This window comes from Brienomyrus brachyistius, chromosome 2, assembly GCF_023856365.1.
Source record: "Brienomyrus brachyistius isolate T26 chromosome 2, BBRACH_0.4, whole genome shotgun sequence".
Lineage (NCBI taxonomy): Eukaryota > Metazoa > Chordata > Actinopteri > Osteoglossiformes > Mormyridae > Brienomyrus > Brienomyrus brachyistius.
The window spans coordinates 45,055,105-45,080,246 of record NC_064534.1 but is presented as its reverse complement, the minus strand read 5'-3'; the positions used below and the strand labels follow the sequence as shown (position 1 = coordinate 45,080,246).

At 39.1% G+C, this 25,142-nt stretch overlaps 2 protein-coding genes across 3 annotated transcripts in view; both read left to right on the top strand.

Moving 5' to 3' along the window:
* zgc:63587 (uncharacterized protein LOC393431 homolog) overlaps positions 1-14,009 on the top strand; it is a 31,398-nt gene extending 17,389 nt beyond the window's left edge. The window contains exons 8-13 of the mRNA XM_048996800.1: positions 4,829-4,930; positions 6,576-6,721; positions 7,405-7,488; positions 7,734-7,791; positions 11,427-11,506; positions 11,949-14,009. Coding sequence (XP_048852757.1) covers positions 4,829-4,930; positions 6,576-6,721; positions 7,405-7,488; positions 7,734-7,791; positions 11,427-11,495 — 459 coding nt within the window. The 3' untranslated portion in view covers positions 11,496-11,506; positions 11,949-14,009. The remainder of the gene's footprint in view (positions 1-4,828; positions 4,931-6,575; positions 6,722-7,404; positions 7,489-7,733; positions 7,792-11,426; positions 11,507-11,948) is intronic.
* A 1,903-nt stretch (positions 14,010-15,912) lies between these two features.
* septin5a (septin 5a) overlaps positions 15,913-25,142 on the top strand; it is a 34,412-nt gene continuing 25,182 nt past the window's right edge. Inside the window, exon 1 of one of the 2 annotated variants that reach the window (XM_048996765.1) lies at positions 15,913-16,043. The gene's annotated coding sequence lies outside the window, so the exon portion shown is untranslated. Of the gene's footprint in view, positions 16,044-16,120; positions 16,255-25,142 lie in introns of those variants that run through there. The other variant, XM_048996755.1, reaches the window with a different exon arrangement.

Genomic DNA, 25,142 nt, shown 5'->3' with positions numbered 1-25,142 from the left:
TTTGCACAGCTGCTGGTTGTGTAAGATTAATTTACACATCCACGTGCCTAGAGCTGCCCGGTAGAGGGAGGTGCCCGTATATTGAAGGTTCAGATAAGGGATTGTACTTTTATACAAAGAAGAGGTTCTTAACTTTTTTGGGATTCCCCCACCTCCACACACACACACACACACACACACACACACACACACACACGCACGTTGGCATTCATATACTTCTGAGGGCCATCCATTCATGTCTATGGACAAAACCCTAATCCCAATCATGACACCCTTAACCCCGACCAAAATACAAGACTTGCAACATTTCTAGTCTTTTGTTTGCATTCACAGATTTTTGTAAAATGAATGTACGTTGTGGCAGGATATGCTGCCTTGTGAGGTCCCTTGGTTCTCACAAGTATAGCAAAACCAATACACATATACATAAAGAGGGATGAAATTAAAAAAATTTTACATTCCAACTAATACAGGAGTTCTTAGTCTTTTGGGGGCATTGAATTATTTTGCTAATTTTCTGTTTTGCAGAAAACCACTATACTTCTAAGAATAGATTTTGTTCTTTGGGTCGGGTCTAGTTGCAACCTGTCCTGTATTTTATGGGATCATCCCATTTGGAACCAATATGGGATGCAGTTTGTTCTGTATTTTGCGATCTGCCCCCAAACTCTGCAAATTGTGTCATTGGGACCCAATTTCTTCAGATTGAATGTGGGAACCTTAACTGTTATTGTGTGTCACTGTAAGTGTTTGCGTTCTGTATTTTCTACTGGATAGCAGTACTTCAAGTGCTGAAACACGTTCTCAGTATTTCCAGTTTTAGCTGGCAAGAGTTTCCGACAGAGTTTCTTTATACACAGTGCCACTCTGTTGTATGCCGAAGTTTGAATTGCCAAAGTACCATGACACCACTGACATCTTTGTACCTTGTTTATCCATGATATTGCCATTATTAAAAGATAATGTGCCTGCATGGACTGTTGCTTTCTTTCTGCCATGTTACTGAAATAGCCGAGCATGCCACATACTACTAACTCCTTCAACCTAGCCATACATTAGTTGGCTGTAGGGTGGTGTTATATGCACCATATGATTGGATGGAGTTGCATTTGTTTCTGTGATGTGATAGGCTGCTGTGATTGCAACCTTATTATTGTTTGGTGTCAAACTGTTCCTTATTGACGATTTCTCATTCTTTTTGTTAAAAAAGTCAATATAATTGTTAGCTTAAAGGACATTGCTGCCTTGGAAAGGGTGCAACATATGGCTATGAGAATGATTCCTGGTCTTATGAGGAGAGGTTAGCTGAGCTGAATCTGTTCAGCCTCGAGCAAAGGAGACTAAGGGGGGGACATGATCCAGTTGTATAAGATTCTAACAGGTCTGGATGCTGTTCAGCCAAATGGCTACTTCAATATTTATTCAATATTAGTTTAATTACTGGCCTTAGGTTGAAATTAGCGGGAGAACATTTTAAACTGAATTTGAGGAAACACTTCTTTACACAGCATGTAGTTAGAGCAGGGGTCTCCAACTCTGGTCCTAGAGAGCTACTATCCAGTAGGTTTTCTATCCTACCTGGCTTTTGTTGAGCCACACCTGTTCTTGGTATTTGCCTGAGAGCAGGTGTGGCTCATTAAAAGCCAGGTATGATAGAAAACCTACTGTGTAGTAGCTCTCCAGGACTGGAGTTGGAGACCCCTGAGTTAGAGTACGGAATAGTCTTCCTGCTAGTATAGCACAAGCTAAAACCCTGGGTTCATTTAAATCTGAGCTAGATAACACTTTAACAACTCTGAGCAATTAGTTAAGTTCTCCCCAAACGAGCTTGATGAGCTGAATGGCCTCCTCTCGTTTGTAAATTTCTTATGTTCTTATAATGTTTATATTCCCCAGCCCTACTCCTGCTTTATTATGCCAAAGATAAAGTGTGACAACATTTATGAGAAGGCATAGACTGTCCAGTAGGTGTTGCTAAAGTGCCAAAGTGCTAGCATGTAAATGATTTCCTTAGTGTTTCATGATTCTCACAAGTCCCTGGAATTACGTTGTGTCCCACAAAGGGGATTTACCCCTCAGGATTAGAACCCCTGATATACAGTATAATGGGATCCCCGTGTCTGCAGTTTCAATATCCTGTCCAAAAAAGTAGAAAATTCCAGAAATAAATGGTTCATAGTTTCAAACCGCATGCCAAGTGAGTACAGGCTGTAACATGGTGATCTACCAGCCCAGTTACACCAAGTACATGACTCATTTCCCTTTGTCCCCATACCCACAATTCCCAGCAGAATTATCATCCAGTCTACCTCTAGCGTTCTCACAAATCACATTCGTTGCTGCGTTACTACAGTGCTTCTGTTATAAAGATGTATAAAAAGTAAGATTTTTATTGCTCCATCCTCCCTTGATACATGCTATTTTTTATTGCTCTGTTGTCTCTTAAGAATTGGGCTAAAACTGAAATCAGAATCCTATTTTTACAGTGTTGTATAATTAATAATAAACAATGTACTTTATTACACTTGCTAATATTGGTAATGTCTTACTATGTGTAACTTATAGATTAAAATTTATGTTGCGTATGTGCACAAAAATCACAACTATATATGGGTTCCGTGGACTGTTCACTATTATGTGTTTTTAGCTATCTGCTGTGTGATACTATATGAGAGGAGGACTACTGTGTTTTTCTGCTACTCTCAGTTATTTAACAGTAATGTGGCATATTTTCATTTTTTCCCCTTTTTTTCCATAAAATTCAGTCAAGTTAGTCTTGCAAATTGCACCATGTTACTATGGTCTGTCAATTGATTGCTGGCAGCTATTTCACTCCCAACACGGGAACACGTTGCCAGATTGTATCTTGCATCCTATAACAAACACATTACAGTGAAGATCAACAGGGTGGCTTTCCTTTTGCAATTAAGGTACCCTTGAATGCCTTCACAGTATTGTTCCTCCTTTTGCTTTAGTACATGTAGTAGGTAATGGCAAGCTGTACTAATTAGCAATGTCTTTGCTTGGATAGCTGCTGTAATCCAAGGTAATAAATTTGCTACAATGAAATAGTAGCTAGTAGGCCTACAGAGTGTGTGGAAGGTTCTATGGACTGGCACCTCTGGTACTCTTTCATATGTGTGTGCATTTATGTTTGTGCATTCATTTTAATTAGTTTTATTGGTGGGCAGGGGTGCCGCTAAAGATTTTGGGCACCATGAAAGCAGATTATGTTGGGTCCCCATCCCAGACAATCCAATTATGTTCCCTCTCACTCAGGGTCCCTTGGAAGGATCTTATTTCCTCCCCCCCATCACCTTTTTTAATGGCACCCCTGACAGTGGGTCAGTCAGGGAACCTTCGGCATTGCCTCGTGCATACACCACCATTACTCACAATATGCACGGCCTTGGCGAGTTCTTTTCACAATCTTCAGCTGCTTGCTGAATGACGACAGCCTATTGCAAGCATGTATTCCAGTTTGTAAACTATGCGTTTGCTTTTCTTTCTTCCCTCCCCATTGTCTTAACATCTGTTTATTTTTCCTTCATGAATAAGACTCCCCAAATTCCCAGACTCAGCATGGTTCTGCATTGATGTTCGCTTGGACAGGATTTGGGGCCGTGTCTGATCAGGATTACTGCAGGCCAGCTGTCACGCTTGGAGGCTCTGTGAACACTGCGTTTATTTTCAGTACCTCTGAACAATAATTACGGCCCTTGCCACCTCCCCCTCGCATTAACTTTGAGCCTGTTCTAAGAAAACAATCCTTAGTCATAACAAGGGTTTCTTCTGGGAAAACTGAACAATCTCCAAGGTTTAAGCATCATTCAGTTCAGCCCATTTTACATGCAGTGAGAGTAGAATGTAAAAAAAAAAAAAGCGGGACATTGTTTCCTTTTTATACAATATGCTTTGTATGCTGTTCATAAACAAACATTGTTTTGATGTTTAAAAATGTATGTCCTCCAGGTACGTCTGTTTTTAAGTAGTTCCTGTTTGCATTTAGCTGCTCGTAGGTTGTAACAGAATGGCGAAGGGCGGCTTTCATGTCTGCTGTCCTGGACGTCAGCCCTGATGTTCCTAAGTCATTATAACCATTCACTGCCTCCTATGTACCCCACTGTGAGCGCTTTCATTTAAAGTGTCTGAGCCACTGAGGTATTCCCCGGATTTATTCTCAGTGGGAGCATGCCCCTCCCAGTTCTGCGGTCAGATGGCAATTCAAATGCTCACGCGTCCCAGTGTTTACAGGGTCGTCTGTCTCCTGGTTAAACAGTTCATCTGTATTTGTATCAGTATTGTCTATTTACAGAAAAACACCACAGTGCCGTAATACAGAGGTATTCAAACTGTGAGCCACACCAGGAATTGGGGGGGGGGGGGAGCTCGTGGCAGGTCTGTTTTGAAATTGCAACCTTCAGCAAGTAGTGTTAAAATATATTGTCAAAGGAACACCTAAAATGAGTGGAAACGGAAAATATGACGGGGATCGGGGCATGTATTTGAGCCCTGGGGCGCCCTGTCAAAAAGGTTTGGATACCACTACCCTAATCAAGTGAAATATCTGACTCCACAAATTTCTTTTAAAATGAACAGGAATCTAAAATGTTCTCCAAATCGTAGCAGTACAGTTCCTGACTATTTGGTACTTCACCAGTTATCTTTTTGAGACTTTCGTTTTTTTTAGAAGGACTTGGAACTGTTATGTTTGAGTGTAATTTCCTGTGCAAGCTCCCATCTAGGGGTTTATTATGGGTGGTTTTAAGACGACGACTTGACACCAATCGCAATGACTGCTGTTCTCTCTCTTGTTTGAAACTTGCAGATTCTGGACGAGATTGCAGAGCATGGAATTCGTATCTACCAGCTCCCGGACGCTGACTCGGATGAAGATGAGGAGTTCAAGGAGCAGACACGTGTGTTAAAGGTAAATGCCGTTAGCAAGGGTGCAGTCAGCTGATCAATAGCATCATCTATAGCGGAATATTTTTAGAAGGCTCTGCTTCTCTCTTATGTCCATGTCTGATTATGTCATCTTCAAAAGTTTCGTATTCGTATTCTATTTATTACTGTTTGTTCGCGCTACAATCAATCAAAATTTGTCAGTGTCTGACCCGTACATTATGTAGCTGTTGATGATAATAAAAATACTTTGACTTTTGACTTGTTTGTCTGCCTTGTCAGTATTCATAACATAATAGTTATCCTCCTAGCCCTCTGCCTTCCCGTTTTAAGATTTATTGGTCTTCGGGGAATACAGTGAAATTCTTGTGCCACAGTCACAGGGACGTGTGGTAGAGGTGTATCGGGGATAATACAAATATCAGTGCAATACAGTGTGCAATATAAAAAAGTAGACAATGCATTTATATTTATTTATTTAGCAGACACTTTTATCCTAGGCCTGGGTGATAAAACAATAATGGTAATTATCAGAATATAATTTTCCTCAATATCAATATGCCAAATGCTTGGTAAAAGTTCGATATGATTTAAGACATGATGTGACGCTGGCAACATGCCTTCCATCACAAAATGAGGTCATTTTCTCTGGACCAAACACAGCCGTGAAATGGAGAAAAATGTTATTGGGATAAAAATGTTCATATCAGTCTATATCGATACTTCACGATAAATGTTTACAGGCTGATTTTACTCCTGAGTTAAAATTGAGGAAACCAGATGGTTAGTCATAGTTATAAAGTATTCATCATCATCAGAATGTTACAAACACTTGCCAAATAGTAATGATGGTGAAAAGACGCTTCCAGAACAATTTGCTCTATTTTCTGACCCATCTAGATGGAGTGCTCTATTTAAAAAAGGGCTCAAAGCATACCGAAAAGGAAACGAGAAGAGCCATGTGGGCTCAAAAAATACCACACATACTTCACTACCAAGCAGCATTTTGCATTTCATAAGTCTTTCACAAGAGAGAACATGAACAGGTTATTTTAGTCATCGTTGCCAAAACGCTGCATTCCAGTCGCTTCGTACTTCCCTGTTTATTATTACTGTCAGGATTTCTCATTGACTAAATTAAACTGTGAACCGTCCTATTGGATTTCACTGGATTACCATTATTGAAGGCATTGCTTTGGACTTACCTGCTCTCCTAATAAGATGCCCTGTTTTTTTGACAGGTTTGTTTGCCTATTGCTGTATTGCATTCTGTAATCTGTTCGGCAAAAACCCCCTTTTCCACAGTTGTGTTTGTGTTTCTACTCTACTGCCAGTCCTGACAAGCAGTCACAAAGTGACTTCATTTCATTGTGCAAAACATGTTGCTGGAAACAAGTTGAGCTGTAAACCGTATCGAACTTTTATCGTGCATGTGTCGCATCTATATCGAGGAAAACTTATTTCGCTATAATAATAATTTTATCTTCCAGCCCTAGTCAGAATAATTGATTTAAGGCTCCAAAAGAGGAATTATTTTGCTGACCTTCGGACTTGAACCAACAGCCTTCTGGTTACAGACACAGCAGCCTAACCTGCAGAGCCACATACTCGAATAAATAAGCACTCATTTAACGAGAGTTTTGACCTGGATCATTTTGCTGTTTCCAAAGGCCAGTATTCCATTTGCGGTCATCGGATCCAACCAACTGATTGAGGTGAAGGGGAAGAAGATCCGGGGCCGGCTGTATCCCTGGGGGGTAGTGGAGGTGGAGAATCCTGAACACAACGACTTCCTCAAGCTGCGCACCATGCTTGTGTGAGTCGCCAAACTGACCGTCAGGCACATGGCTTTCCCAGGCAGACATGCATGCCCAAGGCGGGGAGATGTAGGTCAGATGAGAACGTTGCAGTTATTTAAAGTCAGGAATTATTTCATTAATGTAACAACCATTTCTATAGCCAGACTTCATAAATAACATTAGAGTGTGCTTTCTACATCGCGGCTGGTGAAAGTGCTATTTTAGTTACACAATGGGTAATTTTGTTTTTGGAATTTTGGAATGTGTACCTCGCCACTTGTTGCCCTTTGATATTTGAAGTTGTTTTATGCTGCCCTCTGGTGGAACAGAAATAATATGGTTGATGAGATGGTCTGAAGATAATTGTTTTTAACGAGTTTTTAGCTGTCTTCAGGTCTTCCCAGCCAGTCCACATTTTTCTTATGTTCTTCTTCTGTTTCTTCACTTATACTAGTAATTACCAGGACCTTGATTACCTGCTTTGAGATACAGTGAGAACACTGTATTAAGTAACTCCCCGTTTATGTTTAAAATCGTGTCTCTCTTTTTCTTTGCTTTCTGGTTGGGCATGTAGGACAGTTCTATGTAACTGCGTAGACGAGCTGTCTTTTGTCGGTGGTCAGAGTTTTAGTTCAGCCTGCATCTGCAGGTCAGTCCCAGCATCTGTTTGCTCATTCACCTGCTCCCTGTTTGACCCCAGCACCCACATGCAAGACCTCCAGGAGGTGACCCAAGACCTACACTATGAGAACTTCCGCTCCGAAAGGTTAAAGAGGGCGGGCAGGTGAGCACTTTTTAACAAACGCCTCCTGTCTTATTATCAGAGTATCCCAGTATGTGTGAGAATAGGCATCTTTATAGCAAAGCCTCATTCCTTTCTATGTTTTGCACAATTCTGTCATTTGCAACATGCCTTCTTTAAGTTGGACTAAAAGGGGGGGGGTGGATCCCTTAACCTCCATGATATTTGTCCAGTGAACTGAGCTGGGATCAGTAGTATACTTTCTTAACTGGAGGCCTCTGTTCCAGGGCTGTGGAAGAAGATGTCATGGACAAGGACCAAATCCTCATGCAGAAAGAGGCTGAGGTATGTTTATGCAAAGGGGGTTTGTCCTTGTGTCTTTGTTCAGTTTTTAGAATAAGTAAAGGCATTTTTTTCTGCAGGTTTTCCAAGCTTTTACATTTTGCATAATGAATTGTTTTAAGAGTTAATAAAATGCATCCATACCAAGCAGACTTCTTGGCCAGTGCAAAGCAGTCACACTTTTCTCAGCTAATGCCCACATGTTGATAGCAGAGAGTGTGAAGCCACAGCTTATTAACAGAGGTATGATTGCTTCCATTGGTTTGTCTGCTAAGTTTGAAACCTCCTTGTGCTTTGGCACTGTGGTCTACTAAAGGGGTTTCACTTTCAAAGTGCACTGCATCATGATAGAGCAACAAATACGTAAAAGAAACATGGAAGCTTATCGCATTTTTGCAGCATTTCACAATTCCATTAGCTTGTCATACTGTGAAAAGGAATCTCCAGTAATTCTGCATGCCTACTATTTGTTTCACAGAGACAGACTCTTGCTGGACAGGGTGGGGTGTGTCATATAATCAGGGGTGTTGTACACATGTCTGCACAGGAAATGAGGCTGCCTTCCCCACTGATTACAAGTTCCCTAGCTTGACCAAGTTAATTGTGAGAACGAGCCATTCCAAGTATGTAATACTGTTGTTTAGCATGTGCTTAAAACTTGAGTGGTTAATAAACATGGACAGATAGGGGATACTTCACTGTCTTGTGCATTGCACTGTCACTGAAGACCTTTTAACTTGTAGAGATTCAGTAATTATCTATCTGGCTTTAGTAATTATCTATCTGCATTTGTCTCCCTCAAAGCTCTATGCAGTTTCATTAGCAATTGATATGCCAAGAATCACCACACAAACTCCCATTACCTCAGCCGAATAAATGGATTTTATAAATTCAAATTTGTACTTGTATAAAACAGAGTTTTATGAAGCTGTGTGGGAATGACACAAAATGATGGCTTACAGCAGATAGATTTGCTGTATAATAAAACGGATGCTTGTAAGGAATTACAGTATCAGTCAACGGAAGGTTCACTTGGTGGTGATAGTGTTGCATAAATTATATATGTCCAGTAGCAGTCGGGTTCTGTCCTTACAGGATAAACACACTGTAATTGCTGGCAGAGCACATGCCGTGCATATGACTGTTTATTTGGGAAATTGACCTCCTCCATTGCAGTGTGGTGCTATTGAGACCACTCTTACTTTAATGGGATCCCTCCCCCAGCCACAGTTTGTGAACGTGCATTCCTGTTGCAAAGCAGCTTGCAAAATTAAACTGATTAGCGCAGCCCTGCAGTATTAAAGGGTTTTGTCCCTGTTAGCTTAGTGCCAATTATACAGTAAATAAGCACTATATAATTCGCCAATTATTGTGTTTCAGTGATTTTGGCATAGAGTGGTTTGTGTGCCTGTGTGTGCATGTAAGACCAGCTTTATGAAAGTGCCACTGAGGTCCTGGCATTAGTAAAGCACAGGAAGCAGATTTAGCGTTTCTCAAAATCAAATGTTTGCTGTGGAAACAATGGTGCTCCTGTTTGTGTCTGGAGCATGTGGTTAGTTCTTTCAGGTCTTTGAACTCCAAGGGGAGCATAAAGACGTCAAAAGCCATGTAACTGCATTGTGAGAACAATTTAGCTATATCCAGTAGGGATGGTAAGATTCACTGTTTCGCATTGGTGCAACAAAGTTCACAATGAGATTGCCCTGATTTAAATAAATAAATAAATATTGCGTGTCAGATACAATTTAGAGTGAACTTGGGATGCATCACTTCAACCATCCTTGCATTGGTAAAATCTATTTAATATATAATTATTAGGGGGCGGCATGGTGGTGCAGTGGTTAGCACTGTCGCCTCACACCTCTGGGACCCGGGTTCGAGTCTCCGCCTGGGTCACATGTGTGCGGAGTTTGCATGTTCTCCCCATGTCGTCGTGGGGTTTCCTCCGGGTACTCCGGTTTCCCCCCACAGTCCAAAAACATGCTGAGGCTAATTGGAGTTGCTGAATTGCCCGTAGGTGTGCATGTGTGAGTGAATGGTGTGTGAGTGTGCCCTGCGATGGGCTGGCCCCCCATCCTGGGTTGTTCCCTGCCTCGTGCCCATTGATTCCGGGATAGGCTCCGGACCCCCCGCGACCCAATAGGATAAGCGGTTTGGAAAATGGATGGATGGATATAATTATTAATAGATGCCTTATGCCTTTATTATTTAGAAATGTGGCCAATTGATTTTTGTCCAATAATTTTATATTTAGATTCATTTCCCCTCCCTGAAGTGTTCATCGTACAGCGTTGAATCAAATCATGTCAAATCACACTGCATTACAACAGGGATGAATTGTATCATATTGGATTAGATAGGCCCCAGAGAAAATGGTGGATTGCCCTCTCCTGGTTTGGAGTTGAGTTGCTGGAGTTGAAGTATCTTTGGGGTTCACGAGTGATGGAAAGAGGGAGCGGGAGATCGAGAGTTGGATAAGTTCAGTATAACAGATCCACTGCGCCTCCTCATGGAAAGGAGCCAGTTGAGGTGGTTCAGGCATCTATCTAGGATGCCTCCTGGATGGCTCTCTAGGGAGGTGTTTCAGGCATGTCCAACCGGGGGGAAGGTCCCGGGGCAGACCAAGGGCATGCTGAAGAGATAATATTTCTTGGCTGGCCTAGGAATGCCTTTGTATCCTTTGTATGCCCCTCGGTGGAGCTGAATGAGGTGGCTGGTTCTCCCTCCACAACCCAACCCTGGATAAGCAGAAGAAGATGGATGGATTAGCAGTTGTTTTATATGAATCTTTAATGTGTTGGATTATTGGCAATGCTTCGAGATATGTATCGCATTGGCCTCACCATGTACCTAATATGCAGTCAGAGTTGACACTGTGTGGGGAAATCTAACCACTAGATGGAGACATTTTATAAATGTGGCACTAACACTCAGATAATGGCTATTCCTGCAATTCATTAAGAGTGTCAATAACCTTTTATAGAGTTGACAAATGAAAACAAATCTGCTGGCAAGTAGCTGTACAATATTTAGTTCAAATTTCATGCATCTTTAATCTATGCAGATACTAAATGTCCAGTAAGTAATCAGGGAAAGAATTCGCTAGTCTAAGAAGTCATTTTACTTTTTTTCTTGCAATATCAGTTATGACTTAATAAAAAAATGTATGTATGTTAAGTGTTTTGAGAATGATTTGAAGTTGTACATTGTAGAGCTGGGCGGTATGGCCAAAAATTTATATCACGGTATTTTTCAAAGTTATATCGGTATATGACGTTTTTTTTTTTTTTTGAAGTATGATTGGGCGTTTACCATATTTTACAGGGCACATTTTTGTTTTACGTTTTTGCATTGTCCCCACATTAACTATATTATTTTATTATTAGCCATTGCACCTATCCGCTACCTTAATGATAACATACAGCTAACGTGTTTGTCGGCTAACTTCTTATAGATAAATGGCTATAAATAAAAAATAATAATAATAAAAACCGGTTTTCGGTATGAACTGGTATACCACCCAACACTAGTACACTGCATAACATCAGCATTGTGATTTTAATAAGCAAAGTGACTGGTGTACTCAGACGGTACATGGAGACTGAATATGTGATCAGATGTGGCTTGTCTCTCTGTAGCTGCGCCGAATGCAGGAGATGATTGCAAAAATGCAGGCACAGATGCGAATGAAGCCAGGAGATGAGTGAGAGGTGGACAGGTACTGAACCATGCATGTGCACACACACACACACACATGCACAGGTGGACATTCTAGAAAATTTTCACAAAAATTTTTATGTAACTTTTTCAGTTTTTATTTTTTCATTGTATATGTTGATTTGGTGTAACTACATGTATGCAATCCTGCCCTAGTTATCCAGCACTTGCTGATTTATATATACTGTTAATTTGTTGGTTATTGTATGCATTACTTAAAATATTGTCTTTAGTTGAGGATTTTGCATGTCATTACATCACAGGACATCTTCTCACATTTCTCATTGGCTATTTCATGTTTTATATTTTAAGTGATGGCTAATTGTTTTTTATATTTTTGACCTATACATTTTGAATTAAGACTATCAGAATTCAGTCATGATGTCACATATTGTCTTAACATAATATATAATGATAACAGATTATTCCTCTCCTCCTTCCAGCACCCCACCCCCAACTTCGGGCCCTACCAGCACAGACCACTACCTGGACGATTCCCTGTGTGTTTCCTCCCCGCCCCACTGGAGCACCCCTCCCCATGTTCATGACTTTGGAAACCCCACTGTAGTTCTGGAAGAGCCACAGCAAACCAGCTGTCATATCATCAATGTTAGGCCTTATTGGAGGGGTACCTTTTGAATACTCAGACATTAAATGCATTTCCTTAGGAAATGTAAAACTTTAGAACAAGTGTCCTGTGTTGGTAGTGAAAATAAATGTGTTTCCAGTTAATGTCACATAATCTGTAAATCTGAGGGTACTGAAATTGTATAAACACATCTAATCTAGTACAGACATTCTAGCTTAGCCAATGATTTTATTTTATCGTGGTACCAAAATGAATACCTCATACCTTAAACTCGTATAGTTCTGTGATGGGGTATGTAATTAATTTGAAACGTCTGAAGTTCTCACAAAATTGCTGCACGTTCAAGAATGTTTTACATTTGCTGGAAATAATGTTTGTGGATATAAATCACAGGGAATGAACAATCCAATACAGTTCACTACTTCCAAATCCTTGGTGCTGGTTTACCCGCTCATGCAGTTTTCCCCGTGTTTTTCTCCATCTGCCTTTAAACGTCCTTGCTGAGGTTCCTTTTGAACGCCTCCCAAATACTGAAAGCAGAAGGAACTCGGTTATAGTGGCTAGATAAAGTTAACCATTGAACTATCCACATTTGAGTATGATTGAGAATGAATGTTGCTAAATGAACTGGAGTGTGCTGTTTCAGCAGGATATTTATAAATATACAAAGCTGCAGTCTTACCAATGTTCTGAAGCTCAGAAATGGTCAAACTGCAATGTTTTACAACTAGAATAGTTTTTTTGGCCCCTGTAATACTGTCAAATTATCAGTCATGCTTGGATTTAATACCCAGCTGGTACATTGGTACGGAGTTTACATTACAAATGGTATGATCATGATTTCAACCTGAACCAAGTAGGCTTTCAGTATTTACCACTGGGAGGAAGGGACTGCATTCTTTCAGATTTTTATAAAACAATGTACGATTTAAACACTCTTATTTTGGTAACTTAATACTAACTGATGATTTTTTTTTTTTTTTTTGCATTTTTGACAATTATGACTTTAATGCTTATTTTCTATTGGCTATTATTCATTTTAAACCCCACCACTATGTTCAAATGGCATCTAATGACTTTTATTCTCCTAGAGATAGAACACAAATTAATATGTATGTTCCTTTACAATGTGGCATGACATTCACGTGTCTGCAGGTGTGCATTTAAAGGAATACTATATTGCAAAGTATCACATGTCTTCTATGAAAGGGTTCATTATGCAACTGCCTGTCTTTGCTCATCCACTTCTCAATATACTGAAATCTGCATCTTGAGATTGATATTTTAAAAGTGGTTTATTATTGTCTTTAAAATGTCAGTCCACAGTGAGTTATACTGGAATTCTGTGTTGGATACTTTTTTGGATAATTTGCATAACCACAAAGCCAGTAACCTTAGCGTGAACTATATACTATTTCATTGACAAACTTCTCATAGTTGACAATTGGAATACAGTGAGAGGTGAATGTTTTAACTATTTTGTGTTAGAGAACTTCATAAATATTTATTCAACTCTCACCCACAAACTTAACACAGAATACACTGGTTGCTTTTCAGCTATTACATTTATTTTGTTTTGCTCTAATCTATCTATCGTTAATATTTATGGAATCATTACAGAGCAAGCCCAGTTTAGCTTGGACAATGACATTCATCCCATAACCAAGATGGTGATTGATAGTGCCCCTCTCCCTAAGCTTTGCTGGGGGCATTAGTGTTGCAGAGACCTGTGGGAAAACCCGGAAGAGGCTCACAGTTAGTTTGTCTTCTCGGTTTATTTCACTAGTTTTTTTTTTTTTAATTGCTGCCAAACCATGTGGGGTAAACTATAAAACTGTACTGCATTTTCACTGTTTTTGTACCTTAACATAATGGTTTACTCAACTATTTGAAAAATAAAGTTTTTCAAAAGAAAGCCTTTTTGAACCCTATTTTGTTGATATTTTGCATACATTGTACCACATCAACTTACGGGACTTTGTTTCTTAATTTAATTGATTGTTTTCTCTCCATAAAACTGAAAGAAATCTTTAGTAACTCTTACATCATATGTATTTCCAGCCTAAGCCAGCTCTCTGGTGTGTGTGTGTGTGTGTGTGTGTGTGTGTGTGTGTGTGTGTGTGTGTGTGTGTGTGTGTGTGTGTGTGTGTGTGTGTGTTTGGGGGATACATTTAGTTTGTCAACTGATGAACGAAGATAGAAAATATAGAAGAAATGATAATAGAAAAATGAGAATTGGGAATCATACTGATGAATCTAAAAATGAATATAAAGAAGGTAAGGGCACCCCCACCCACAAATATATTTGGCTTCATTCATACCTCAAGTGTATTTAAGTTATTGTGCCCATTGCCATATTATACTCTCTCCAATGCCATTGTGAAATTGTACATTGTCTTTTTTCTCTAAAACTGGCTAAATGGGTGTCGTCTGATTTTGTGCTGCAGTCCGCAGTCATGCACTAAAGTGAACTGACGACACCAGTCTGCAGCCAGTTTATTATTAGGTACACCTGATGCTAATGCAGACAGTCTGCTCCTTCAAACAGCCTATCATGTGATTGCAACTGAACACAGCACACAAAGAGAGTCAGAAAGTTCACTTACTGCTCATCTAAGCAACAGAATGGCTAAGATGCCTGATCTAATTGGATTTTAAGGTAGTGCTGTTCATGGTGCACACACACACACACGTAGGGTATACCTATCCTTATGGGGCCCGCTCATTCAATTCTATGGGAAAAATGCTAACGCTAACTATGACAACCTTGACCCCCACCCTACCCTAAACATAACCATAAGTAATCAAGCCGTTTTTGCATTTTTTACTTTTTCATAGCAGTCACCGATTTTTATAAAATAGAGTTATCCCTTATGGGGACCAGGAAACCGGTCCCCATAAGGAAAAAAAACAGATATTTATTACATTATGGGGACATTGTGTCCCCATAAGGATAGATATACCTGCTCACACACACGCACACACACACACACATGGGCTATTTAGAAACATCAAAGATACTTTATGATGTTTCATACTTAAGCAATTGTTTGACGATTGCTAAATTAAAGTTCTTTGAAGTGCTCTCTTAAAATATTTAATATTCATAATTATTTTGAATAGTAATTAAATGAATTCTGCCCTATAATAGTAGTGTGATGTTATATAAAAAAAAATCCGCAGGCTTTGGTCATGACACAATAAGGATTCTGATTCAGATTCTGAAAAATTATACCTTTTTAATTGACATTACAGTAATTTATGCTTGAATATTTTGCATTTCTGTATACTTATTTTGTCTTATCAAGGAGTGCTACAAAGTATTCTATAAAGGTATGAGAACACATATTTCAGTTACACTTATTATGCTTAACTGAAGCTTACTTGATCATTATACTATAAAACAATTTTGGTATCAATAGTAGGCCTACTCAGAATGCGATAAAAGTATAGCAAAACATTAACTGACTGTTGATCAGTTTTCTTACATATGCTTTAAACCTTACCAGGATAGGGGGATGGATGTACTGGATGTGACAGTTTAGGTTGCCGTCCATTATATTCAGAAAGGAAAAATACAATTTATAGAAATGAGCCGCTTATCAGAAATTGATTACAACAGCACCGTTGCACTGCGTTGCCATATTGCTTACAGCAATTCTGCACGTTTAATATGATCAGGGAATGCGGCATTAATAATTTTTAAATATACAGTAACAATGACAGAAGTGTTTGTCATAATTCGGGGGCTTTAAATAAATAATGTCCTTTGGTGTGTGATTGGTGATATAGGGCGACAGGCGGAGCCTTTTATGCTTTTATGTCTTCCTCGAATGGTAAGAGCAGGCGTAGTAGAAAAGGCTGCTGCCGCTGTGAGGTTGTGGTAACCGAGAAAGGACATTGACGATGACTACCAACATAAGATACAAGAGCCGGGTGATAAAATCGGGTAAGGCCGACAAGGGCGGCGTTTCTGTTGAAATATGGAAATTTAAGTTGCATTTGAAGCTGAGATCGCGAATCACTGTCACGTTTTACTGTCTCCCCTCTCTTTCACGCTGAATGAAATGCCTGGGCGTCGATTTGCATCCTCTCACCTGTTTCTATTTTCGGATCTTCATCGTTTTTAATGAAAAAAATCTTAAACAGAAGATTCCGAGGTAAGAAAAAGGACTAGACCCTCTTTTAGTTTAATTGTGCTCATCCGTATATTTCGGTAGCAGTGTCATAAAAATAATACGCATCTTATTTGGTGGTAATATTTTCGAACATTATAAGAAAACAAACCATGTCATTTTGGCCTATTCCCAAATCAAAACGGAGATGCTAATGTTACGAACGGAATAGACATTTTCAGTGTGTTCGGGTTACAAGTCTGTAGTCTAAATTTAAATTTATTTATTTGAAATATCATTTCCATACATCTTTTGTTACGAGATGACAATGTTATATAATTTAATCATGTAATAAGCACTGCCATCCGCCTGCGGTATCGGTGTCTTTCTACCAGCACAGCATTTACTGGATGGGTTTGGGGTGTCCATTTAGGAATATGAAACGTGTTTTCCTTGCTTGTGCTACGACGTTTAAGGGTGTTTCTGTGTGTAATGTTTAATAGAAAAAGAATTGTGTCTGTATACCATTTTCATTCACTATTGTGTAGCGCACGATGCGATCTTCTGTTTAATATCTCAGCAGATTATACTATGAAGTACAGATGTACTCGGATATAATATTGTTAAATCTGAGTAGCGGTAGGGAACCTAAGGGGATCGACCATGTGTACAGGTGATGCCGGCTCAGTTGAGTAAAGCTTCCCTTGTGCTGCTCTTGATTTTTTCTCGGGATCCCGTGGAGACGTGATCGGGGCTTTCTATGAAAACACAAAGTCATAGGAGCCGTGTTGTACCAAGTAAGGGGGAAAAAAAGTATTTATAGTGGCTTTGTGGTTTAACACAAGTCTGTTTAAATCCAACTGATCTTTATTGCATAAGAAATTTGATACTTTGCGCAACAAATTTTCAGAAATATAAGCCAATATAAGAAATATAGGTCATTTGGGATTTCCCAATTTTGATCAATTATTGAACGTGCTTAGATCATATTTTAGTTGGTGTAGCATATTTTGCAGGCACATTTGTATTTGTAGTGACAGTAATTTCACAAATTGAAGAGGATATAGAGAAATATCCCAAAAATCCAATATTAGGACTGCTTAATTATATATTGATTACTTTAGAAAAGTGGTGGTGAGGTGGTATTTCTGGGAAAATTGAATGAACAAACACAAATGCATTTGTGGCTAGTATTTAAAATGGTCTTAATGGTATACTAATGTCTTAAATGTTTAAGACAGCAGTTGGAGTGATCAGAATCCCTGAGAGTGACCAGTGACAGTGACTAAGAGTTGGTTGACACAAACATCCAGGTCAGTCCTTTGGTCCTGCGAGCTTGTATATCCAGATGAAGATCAGCCTGGACCCAGATGGTACTGAATAGAGGCAGACACATGTTTGTTTGCCCCTTAAGGCCCCACTGCTGTTTCCCTACCACTCAGCAAGGTGCAGTGACATTGCAAGACTATGTCAGATTTTAATTAGCATGACACCTCTTTTTACATTGAAGTTTCACAAAACACATTACAGCAATTTATGATAAACAGAATAAATTAACAGATACTCCAGTAGAGGTAAGATGCATACAGGAAAACAGAAACACAGGTAATTGCTGCAAACATAAACAGATAACATGACAATAGAGTTCTCCAGGTGCAGTAACTTAACCTTAACTATGACCAGAGACACATAATTATGGGAAAACCCAGAGACAACACCAAAAGACGTGGAACAGCCAATGAAGATTTTGATATGCAATGTTACAGTGAGAGCATTGACTACTTAAGTCACAAACAGCTCTCTGGCCAGGAAACATGTGCTCTGTATAAGAAAAATGCTGCCTTCCGTGCTCGTAACTTTTAGTACAACAAGATAACCAAGTTAGGTTGGAGTGTGTAGGAGAAGCAGATCCATATGATACTTTCGTGCATGTTCATTTAATGCTACAAAGGGGAAAATGCTATTTAATATTCCACTCTACATCTGATGATCAGCCAAGATAGCATTTGACTTTCAGTAACAGCTCTTGCAGCTACTTTTTGTGCCAGCTGGAGTATCGCTTGGCTAAACACTACAATAAATTAGTTTATAGGTCTTGCTTTACATATCATGCGTAGACAGAATTAGCAGTACACTGAAATGTCTTTGTGAATTGTAACACGGTTCTTCACTGCTGTATCTACATTGATTCAGAAGCATTTAAAATGTATTTAGTGTGTGAAATTTAGAGATCGCTAACATCAGAACTCAGCAGGACCATTTTCTGTGACCTCCGATCTTATCCGTTATATACACTGATGAGCCAAAACATTCTGACCACCCGCATGTGAATAGAATCATGTTGACTATCTAATAAAATGGTGTGTGTCACGGTCTGGGATATATTACACGGTAAACCAACATTTCGTACTAATAGTTTTCATGTTGAATGCAGAAGAAATGGGCATGGATAATGATCCGAATGACTTTGATAAGGGCCAAATCATTATGGCCAGACAATGGTCAGAGCTTCTCGGAAATGGCAAGGCTTGTGGTGTGTTCACATTAAGCCGTAGTGAATACCTACTCAGAGCAGTCTCTGTACCTCACTACTGACTATTTAGACAACTCATCATTCCCGTGCTCTGGTAAGAACAAAACTTAATTTTCTATCAATCACCCCAATTATAATGTTCAATATTAAATAAGATGCTGTGTTGCTTAGCAACAGCTCTTTATCCATCTCGTCTCTCTTCCTGCATAATGAAGAGAATAATCAGATGTTTTTTTGCCCTCTGTGTCCAAACACATTCTAGTAACTCCTGAGGAGGACACAAGTTCTAAATTAAGCCTCTCTCCAGATATAAACTGACCCAGCCTTACTCACACTTTAAGATTGTATCATTATTTTTTTTATCTTGGTTACTCTAGTATAAGAAACAGCAGTAGTAGCAGCAGTGTTATGTAAAGTGTTTTTCCAGATTATTAGATGAGTAAGTTGTAAAAAAATGAGATTTTACTTTGGATTGTGTGTATGGTCACTGTGTCTCCGTGTCTATGATGTGCACCGTATCCTGAGACATATCCAAAACCCCTGCTATGATTGGGTATTTCCGGAGTACCTTCCTAAACGGGTTTCTGAACAAGGTCACACCGTCAGGTGACCTAGTACAGCCCTGCTGAGACAAACCATAGCTCCTTTGGCTAACATTATGCACGTTATGAATCATGCAGATGGGATATTTCCTCTGTAAAATGTAGGATATGAACCAGGCCTTGAGGTACAGACATTTTTGCAGAATGGTTTTTATCATGGCAGCAGATTTTGGTCATTGTGTTTCTTCTCAGTGTTATGATCGCCCAGCGGGCAGAAAGGCAGCAAAGCCGTGGAGTCAGGAATAGGGGTTTTATTCCTCAAAACGACAGGGCAGGGTACAGCGCGATAAACAGCATCGATGACAGACCTGGGGAAACAGACTTGAATGCGGACTGAAATGCACAAGACAAGCCGAAATAATGGGAAACAGGTGATCACAATTGGGGCAGCAGACGCGGTTAATGAGGGGGCGTGGCACACACGAGGGCTGGACATGCAGGTCATGACACTCAGCATGCAGGTCTTCCACCAACAGGGGTTTTCTTGATGACTTCAGTTTTACAAAGTGGTTATGTTTTAACCTTGCTGAAGTAGGTGTTGCAGCTACTTCAATATATTTGTATCTTCTTATTTTGGGATCCTTCCTGACCATTCTCAATCTGTAATCATCATGTTCAGCCCAAGATGCAAGTGTTGCAAGATGCTTGTTATTTTGGCATTTTTTTTTTGCCATGTGACTGATGATGATGAAAGTTGTCAACAATATATATTCTCCTTTCTTGTGCACTCTGTAGCTTGGCGTAACAATGTGGCGCTCATCACACGAAACAAAGTGAAATTCTGTGCAGTGCTTTAATGTATAATAACTAACAATTGCAAAACTGACATAACTGATCCTATTTCTAAAAAGTATTCAGTGCTCACTACTCATTAGCTAGTAGCTTACAGGCGACATGATGGCAGCCAGTTTTATAGAGATGCTCTATTTCCATCAATGCCCCAATACCACAGCCAGTTTGGGTGAAAAGGATTTTATTGGTGTTGGTGTTGATGTGCATTAGAAGCTCATTGCTATAAACACTTAAACATATTTACACATTTTATCCTGGTTTGAAATTTGCATTTGCCGCATTACGTCCTGGTGATGATTCAGGAAACACGTTGAGTGTCCAGATATCACCCCTTTCTTTTCCCAGCTTGGTGATGTTAATAGGGAGGGGTTTGAGCAAAATGATGCTAATGCAAAATTCGCCTACTTCACTGCACTGGTCTAAGGCTAGGCAGAACCCAGTGACCATAGTGAGTGAATGTGACACCAGAAACTTCTGATGATTTGTGTGATTAAAGATGTTTTCATGCTACACAATGTAAACATCAGACCCTTGCACTTGCACTACTGTAATATTATAAATGGCATAGATTTAGCAGGGCAGTACAGTGGTGCAGTGGTCAGCACTGGTACCTCACACTTCTTGGATTGAGGTTCATGTCACTGCCTTGGATAGCTGGAGGGATGGATGGATGAATGGATGGAGGGTATAAGTAGGGTTAGTTCTGAACATAGGGGTAAATCTCAGCCTCTATTTATGCCTTTTTTTCATTTTTGTCTTCTGCAATGCTGGAATGGGTTACCACCATTGAAACAATTCCAAGTAAACATCAGATGAAATGAGGGGATTGGCTGTGAAAGCCAGTGGTACTTCCTGCTCAGAATGTAGGATTTGGCATCCACTGGTGTGGATCTTGGCAAATACAATATAGCAGTTATTTTTAATAAAGAAAAATGTCCCCTGATGCAGTAAATGAATGCTGGTGAAATTTCAATGAAGTGATGTAAAGAAAGAGTGTCAGAGCGTTAGAGGTCAAAAACTGATTCTAAGTTTTTATTTTGTGATTTCACAAGACAAGGAGGTATAGAAAATTGATGGATGGACCTCATTTCACATTTCAGTGTAAAAACGTTTACTGTTGAATTTAATGAATTGTATTAGTATCTTTGAAGCCATCATTTGAAAAACTACAAAAGAGAACACTGCGGCCTGCTGTGTCCAGTTCAAGTTTTTAGTTTCAATTTTTGAAAACTTGAAACTTAAAACTTGAACTTAACCCAGATGGAGTTGCATGAGCTCTAAAGTACATACCTGTACAGTGGTGGTAGCACAAAGTCCTTGGTTTGCAGACCATTACTCTGTACTCTCCGCAGGAATCCTCCTGTTAGCTGTTGTGTGTACATGTAATGTAACCTGTATAATTGCACAAAAAATCTGGCTATATAATTTACTATAAAGAACTAAAAAAAGTTCCTGCCAAAATATGCAAGTAAATATTAAATAAGGAAGAATGTACTGTGCAGAAAAGCTGCAGTAAGCACACACAAGCAGCAGTTTGCTTCTACTCTCTGCTGAACCTGTAGGGGTCAAGGACATTGCATTTCATCCATCATCGAGCTACGGGTGATTTTTTTTTTGTGGCCTCTTGCATTTCTTCTGTGCACTCTTCTGTCTGTCACAGGTCAAGACTCTCGATTTAGGGTGTTAAATGTTGTGAGGATTTTATTCCTAAGCAGTGAAGTTGAACTTCTGAATTGGGGAGCTCCCTGGTCAGTTTCTCTCCTGGATGCTTGCAGATGGGCCCATTATGCTATTACTCACTGTTAGTTAAACTCGGTTGGTTTAGAAGGCAGATGGCCCAGCCCCAACAGAGGGCTCTCTGAAGGGCTTGTTTTAAGCTTCACTCAGCAGTGTCAGTGATTGTGCCAGATAATGGTGAAGGCATTCAGAGCAAATTAGCCGGAAGCTGCAACTGGGAGATTGCTAAAGGGCACTTTACTCATGCTTCATTATGTGCGACAAAGTGTAAGAACACAATATAAGGACAACATGATATGCAGTAACACAGCACCAAGGTCCTGGACAGTCAGAAAAAGCTTGTTTCCATGACAGTATAGTGGGAATGCAAGTTTTGAGCTCTATAATCTTATCCTTTCATTTACACAAATGGTACCCACTTTGGTGTTACAGAAATGTACAATTAGCCTTTCTATTCTGCCACACTCAATATTAGGTGGCTTGAGCACCATGCCTCAATAAAAACCAAAGCGGTGATACTGTAATGTTAGACAGATGACTGAGAATTTGGGCCTTAATACAGCTAATCTGCACATTTCTGTTACTTTGCCCTCTGTTTTCTTGCCCCACAGTGCAAAACATCAGAGATGATCCTCACTACATGTTGCAGAAGTGGACATTGACTCATATACTGAAGTTTGCCATTTCTGGCACCTGGAGGGCTAGTACCCTTGAGCAAGGTCTTTAAATTGAATGAGCAAAAAAAAAAAAAAATATTTAGCTGTATTATTTGTAAAACTGTAAGTTTCTATAGATAAAAGTATTTAAGTCTTGTAGTGAGTAATAAAACTGCTGGAAAGGAAGTGATGACAGTGTAGGAGCTGATAGCTTTTGTGTGACACAGTTCCTAAGTTCATGATACAGTTGTGGGTTTTTATGTTGCAACAAGTATTTCTCTCCCAGATGTGTCTGTGAGCAGCCTTGTGTAACAGTGAGGAGGAGGTGAGCATGGCTCTTTAACCTGTAATGTTTTACTAGATCTATAAATGAAACTAAGCAGACAGGAAAGTGTCCTTCCCAATATGCTGTGTGTCTGTGTCTGTTTACTCAAACACGCCTCATTTATTCTTCTGGCACATGGGAATCTTTCATAATTCCCTAGTTTTTAGGCTTTACTGACCTGTACAAAATTACCTATACAAACAGTATATCTATCAGCAACAAGTAGACCAAGTGTATAAATTGCGTGTTATTGTAAGTGCTTCTATGTCTGTATTCAGTTCCTGTTACACGATGCTGTTTTTTCATCAATTATAGAAAAAGTACTCAATTTTCCTACTTAAGCAGAAGTTCAGATACCATACCAAAATAACATGCATTTAATCCAGTAAAATACTAATAAAGTAAAAATAAAAAAATACCTGGTTTTAAAAGTACTTGCGTATCAAAAGTAAATCGTTCTACACATTCAGATCTATTGATCTCATGAAAAAGTAAACTATCCTTTTAAATTCACTCAAGACAGAACATACAGCATTGTAAGTAGAGTGCATTCCAATAAAGAAAACTAAGTGCAAAGAGGATAAGTGGGAATATTCTTCTTATTTAGAAAAAGCAATAAATTTGCTGGTACAGAATGACAATACATCATTATTTATTCTGTGGAAAACGAAAGATCAATTTAATTATGAATGATGCAAAATAATAACAACAATAATAATGGTAGTAATAATAAAATAATATTTTTTAAAAGAGAAATATGTTTCTCAAGAATTGTGAGAGAAAATTGCAATCTCAGTTCTGAATGGAAAAAAAAATGTGATCCATATTTTATGCAGAATTATGTAGCCCTACACTCAAGTGTGTTGCTTGCTTTTCACAAATAGTATTATATAATACATTTTTTTATTTAACTCAGAAATGTAGCAAGTTGTGACAATTTAGGTACAATTCCAGATAAAAAACTAAGTACAGTAACAAAGTATTTTCCTTTGTTAATTTACACCTCCATTAAGTGAAATATGTCAGGAATCCTGAAAGATCTGTTCAAATGTGCTTAAATGTGACAGAGAATGGGTTGAAGGATGAGGAATGTTTACAAGTATGTCTTTCAGACTGCTGCTACTAAAGATACTATAGGCTGAATAGCCTCACATTATATGCACACCGGCCATGATAGCTCAGCTGATTTCCTTTCATTCTGTTACCTCTTTGTCTTTGTGCAAGGAATGTCTTAGATGCATTGTTTTAGATCCAGACCCAAATGATTAAAAAGCAATTAACTTTCTGTTTATATAGATGTCTTGAAGTAGTCCTAGTGTAGTTTATTCAAAGTTCCAGGCCATGCAGTTTCATTTATTTATTATTTACTGTGTTTAGTTTTTTAATATACAGTTTAGAGAAATGTTTAAGCAGCATTAGCTGAGAATCCTGCCTCCTTATTCAGGGCTGTCAGGATCTGGTGTCATACCTACGTACTTTATTAATTATATTTCCTGGACATCGGGGAACACATACATATAGTTTTAGCACCTTTCTGCTGCCGAACCAGATGCTGTGACATGCAAGGTGATTGCTCATAAAACTGACGGATCTTTTTAAGATTTTCTACAGGCTTTGAATGGGTGTGAAACTAAAAATCTGAGACCTATTGGCCCAAAATTGAAGCAGCACCCCATAGTGATAGCAAAATGATTTGAAGCATCGTGAATAGGCTTAAACTATTTGTTATTGAATGTTTTATAATGAAGTTTATATTGATTTTTCATCGATGGCCTCCCCATTTGGCAGATTTTATCCATAGTAATCTAGTAGCCGGTCAGAGAAATGTGGGAGAATTTAATTGTGATTTTTTTTGAGAGGTGGGAGGAGACTACAGTATTTTCATTTGGCCAAATTCATCAAACTACAGGGTCACCAGATAAATGGCTTCGCCATGCACTCAGACCCCAAGCTTCACTCTCAACTGTATGTTTGTGTGTGTGTGTGTGTGTGGTCCAAGTATACATTACATTGTGGGGACCAAATGTATTTGGTCCCCACAAGGGCAAATTCAGTTTTATAAAAATCTGTGACTGCAATCAAAAAACTTAAAATTCCAAAAGACTTATATTTTGTTTGGTTACTTATGGTTAAGGTTAGGGTTAGAATTAAGATTAGGGTTATGCACATAAAAATGAATGGAGAGTCTCCACAATGACATATGAGTATATGAACTGTGCGTGTGTGTGTCTGAATATGTCTGAAAAGGAGAGTGATTAACCATCTTTAACCATTCAAAAAGTGAGTTC